Source organism: Triticum dicoccoides, chromosome 4A (genome assembly GCF_002162155.2).
Source record: "Triticum dicoccoides isolate Atlit2015 ecotype Zavitan chromosome 4A, WEW_v2.0, whole genome shotgun sequence".
NCBI lineage: Eukaryota > Viridiplantae > Streptophyta > Magnoliopsida > Poales > Poaceae > Triticum > Triticum dicoccoides.
The window spans coordinates 560,922,720-560,926,525 of record NC_041386.1 but is presented as its reverse complement, the minus strand read 5'-3'; the positions used below and the strand labels follow the sequence as shown (position 1 = coordinate 560,926,525).

Below are 3,806 nucleotides of genomic sequence, written 5' to 3'. Positions count from 1 at the left end.
AATATTTTATGTTATGTAAAATTACAAACATAAAAACATAGTCTAAAATACACATAAACTGCAAAATTTCTTGTCTTATGACATATATTTTTATTTTCTTATATCAAATTTTACGTAGTGAATCAATAGGAATGTAACTATTTGAATTCGAAATGTAATTTAATTATGAAATGATCGTAAGATTACCTCGGGTGAAGAATAACTTATTCTGCACCCTGAGTGATGAATAGTAACACTATATATATATATATATATATATATATATATATATATATATATATATATATATATATATATATATAGCACCCGGCCGGCCCTGGGTAGTTGGCAACACTTGCAATTGCGTCTCTAGTGACAGACATGCAACTGCCCACACTTGCAACTCGACGTGTAAAATTAAAAAAATGTCTTAGGCACAAAAGGCTCATGTGAATTGCATGCAGATGGTACATGTGTGCATTACAAAAACGAAAAAAACAAATGCATGAAAAGGATGGAAACTAGAAATACAAATAAAAGTATAACCTACAAAATGAGAAACCAATTATATTGAATAATTTTGAAAAAAGAGTTTCACAACGATGATGAACACCCAACTGCGCATAGCCAACGAATGTGCTACTATAGTTATGTGCAAGAGAAATTACATAAATATCCGTGTAATATTAAAAGTTTTCTATTCTTATAAAACATGTAATCTTAGAAGAAAAAATATTTATAAGAAATAGATACTTATAAAATTATTCATGTATTTAAAAAGTCATACAAAAAAGAAGAAATGGGAAAGAAAAAAAATAAAAATAGAAACATAACAACACTGGAAAAGAAATGAAGGAAGCCTTTTTGTTTTCGTCTTAACTTTTTGCAACATGCGTGTTGTTGTGGAATGACTTCTGTAACACAAATGATGTTGCGGAATATTTTTCCATCTTAAATTTTTTGAAACATTGGTGTTGTTGCGAAAGGACTTTTGCAACACAGATAGTGTTGCAGAAAATTTGTTAAGGTGGTAGAGGCACGCGTCGCGCGTGGACTGAGTCATATGATGTCACGAATAAGGCGTTTTGCACTAAGATGTACATTGTGCACCCGTCCGATGAAACTTGGATCTGGCGGCTGCATGAGCGGCGGAATGCTACAGGAGATCGGCCGGCTGATGCTAATCATTTGCCATTAGAAATTAATTATTGAGCATATGTTGGAGATGCTCTAAGACCGATGTCAATCCATCCGAATGGGATATTATCTATGTGAGGACTGACGTGACCAAACAATTTGGTGTTTGATATCACAAATCTTTCAGAACAAGACCAGATTAGATGCCAACTCCCCAACTAGTGCTGTTACTAATCCCAAAATTTTGGCCTGTCCTCGTCCAAAAAATTACCTAAGATGATAAGTCGAGACGAGAAAGGGAAGGAGACTTTACATGAGAATAGTACTCCCTAAAATGTTTTGGATATTTCAATTTAAACTACATACGGATTGAAATGAGTGAACAAATACACTAAAATGTGTCCTCATAAAAAACACTAAAATACATTTATATACATCTGGTCTAGAAAAAAAAGTTAGAACATCTTATATTTGTGAAGGGAGTACCATTTTCAACTTAGTTCATGTCTGCATATTCATTAAAAATGCACGTCTCCAAGTGCAAACAAATGTGGTGAGTCTGGTGACTGCCATGCGTAGATGCCATGAAACCAACCCACCGAGAACAATTTTCTTGTCCGATAACAAGTTCACCCTCGGAAGTCGGGACTCGCCGAGAACATGACAAGTTCATTTTCCACACAATATGCTAGGCACGCCACCGCATGAGTTTCTTATATCTAAGCAGTAGTTATTTTAGGCACCACAAGTTCGCAACACAAATCATCCTTAACTGAACCAGAGACACGAAGCTGGTAGATCGTACTTGTAACTCTAACGACGATCGATGCTCCGGCGCCGGCGGCGACGTCCCCAACGCAAGAGGCGCCGCCACCAGCCCGACACGCCGGCCGCCCGCTAGTAGGGGCTCTCGCCCTTGACGTTGCCGTGCGGGTTGTAGAGGCAGAGCGTGAGCGTGGCGCCGGAGGCGCAGCTGGCCTGCGCGCAGCCGACCTCGGCGGTGCGGCGCCAGACCACCTGCGTGTAGGTGCCGCACTGCTGGCCGGCGGCGCAGGAGTTGTTGGCGTGGGTGTAGTACTTGCCCTGCGCCACCCAGGAGGCCACCACCTCGGCCGGGCGCGCGCGGTAGCTCGCCCACCCCTGGTTCGCGCCGTAGGGGCTGGCGCCCATGTCCGCGAACGCGCAGTTCTTCTGCTTCTGCTGCTGGGACGCGGTCCACGCCGCCGCCGCCGTCAGGTCCGCGCTCCACCGCAGCGCGGCCACGCCGACCACCGCGCGCGCCTTGTTGTGCGGCGCCAGGAACTCGTCCGCCGTCGCCGTCGCGTTGGCCGCCGCCGCCGCCGCCTGCGCCTTGCTGACCCTGGCCGGCAGCGCGCGGCCGCCGTGGGCCGGCGGGGCGCACAGCGCGAGGAGGACGAGGAGGCACGCCGCGTGGTGGCGGCGCTGGGGAGCCATGAGATCTGGGGTGGGTGAGCCCAGTAATGGCGAGCAGTGGGCAGTGAAGTGAGAGCACTGAGCGTGAGCGAGCGAGTGGACAGTGGAGTGTGCGCGCGAGGGGTTGTCAGCTAGCGAGTTAAGAAGCTCAGCGGGAGCCGGCAGCGGCGAGCGATGGCTACGCGGCAGCCGCTGGTTCGCTGGTGCGTCGGCGATGGCTCACTTGTACACTCGTTGATGTTGGGGGCTCGACGCGACGCCACAGCTCGTGTACGGGTGCATGGCGTGCGCCGTCCCGGCTCGATCCCGCCCCGCGGCCCGCAAGTGGAGGGAGGAGCGGGGAACCTGGCGAGATCCGGGGGGTTGTTGGGTCCGTCACCTGTGGCCTGTGGGTGCGTGTCAGTGCCCCGCGCGGCATCTGATGCGGTTTTTCCCGTGTCGAGATCCAGATCAGCACGGCGTCCCCAGGCTTGGACGGACGCAACGCAACCGGGTCGGTGCCGAGCGCGTGAGGGGCGCGGCGATCGGCTGCGTGACCTGAGCTGAGCTGTTGGGGCCAGCAATGGGGATTGTGCACGTCGGGGAAACAGATACGCAGTAGTCACGAAGAGGCGCGGATAGATCCAAGACCAAGTGATTCTCATCGAGGACGATTCGGCGGGCACTGTGAAGATGCATGCAGAAAATAGTGAGGTTATTCGATTAGGCAACTTGCTAGACCGTGCTACTGTCTACTTAGTACAGATCAGTGCTTTTGTTTTTTGTAGGGGGAGTTCGGATCACTGCTTCTTCTTTTTAAGGATAAAACTAAGTTTTATTGATGATAATCCACATGTAGTAGGATACAATTCGGATCATGGGGACTTAACAACCAAGTATGGCGTCCCAGACCGAGAGAAAAAAAGTGCTTAGCTAAACTATGTGCTTCGCCATTAGTGGCTCGGCCTTCAAAAATAAAATTACAATCAAAATTCAAGAGTCTAAGTCTAATTTCTGTGATGACTGAGCCATATCGCCCCTGATTTCCTCTGTTAATATCCTCTACCACCTGCTTGCAATCCGATGATATGATGAAGTCATGGAGCAGCAGATCTTCCGCCAAGGCCAGCGCCTCCCTGCACGCGATTGCTTCGAGCGTTGCCGGATCGGTTTGGCCTTCAATCACCAGCGACGAGCTTCCAAGATAGTTCCCTGCATCATCTCGACACACTGCAGCCGCAGAACCGCCTCTGTTACTAAAAACAGCACCGTCGACA

The 3,806-nt window shown here is 48.4% G+C and overlaps 1 protein-coding gene across 1 annotated transcript; it reads right to left on the bottom strand.

Moving 5' to 3' along the window:
• Nucleotides 1–1,612: 1,612 nt before the first annotated feature.
• On the bottom strand, nucleotides 1,613–2,883 carry LOC119286762 (STS14 protein-like). The gene has a single exon (XM_037566208.1). The coding sequence runs from the start codon at nucleotides 2,569–2,571 to the stop codon at nucleotides 2,014–2,016; it is 558 nt and encodes a 185-aa protein (XP_037422105.1). The 5' UTR covers nucleotides 2,572–2,883; the 3' UTR covers nucleotides 1,613–2,013.
• Between the last annotated feature and the right edge of the window lie 923 nt (nucleotides 2,884–3,806).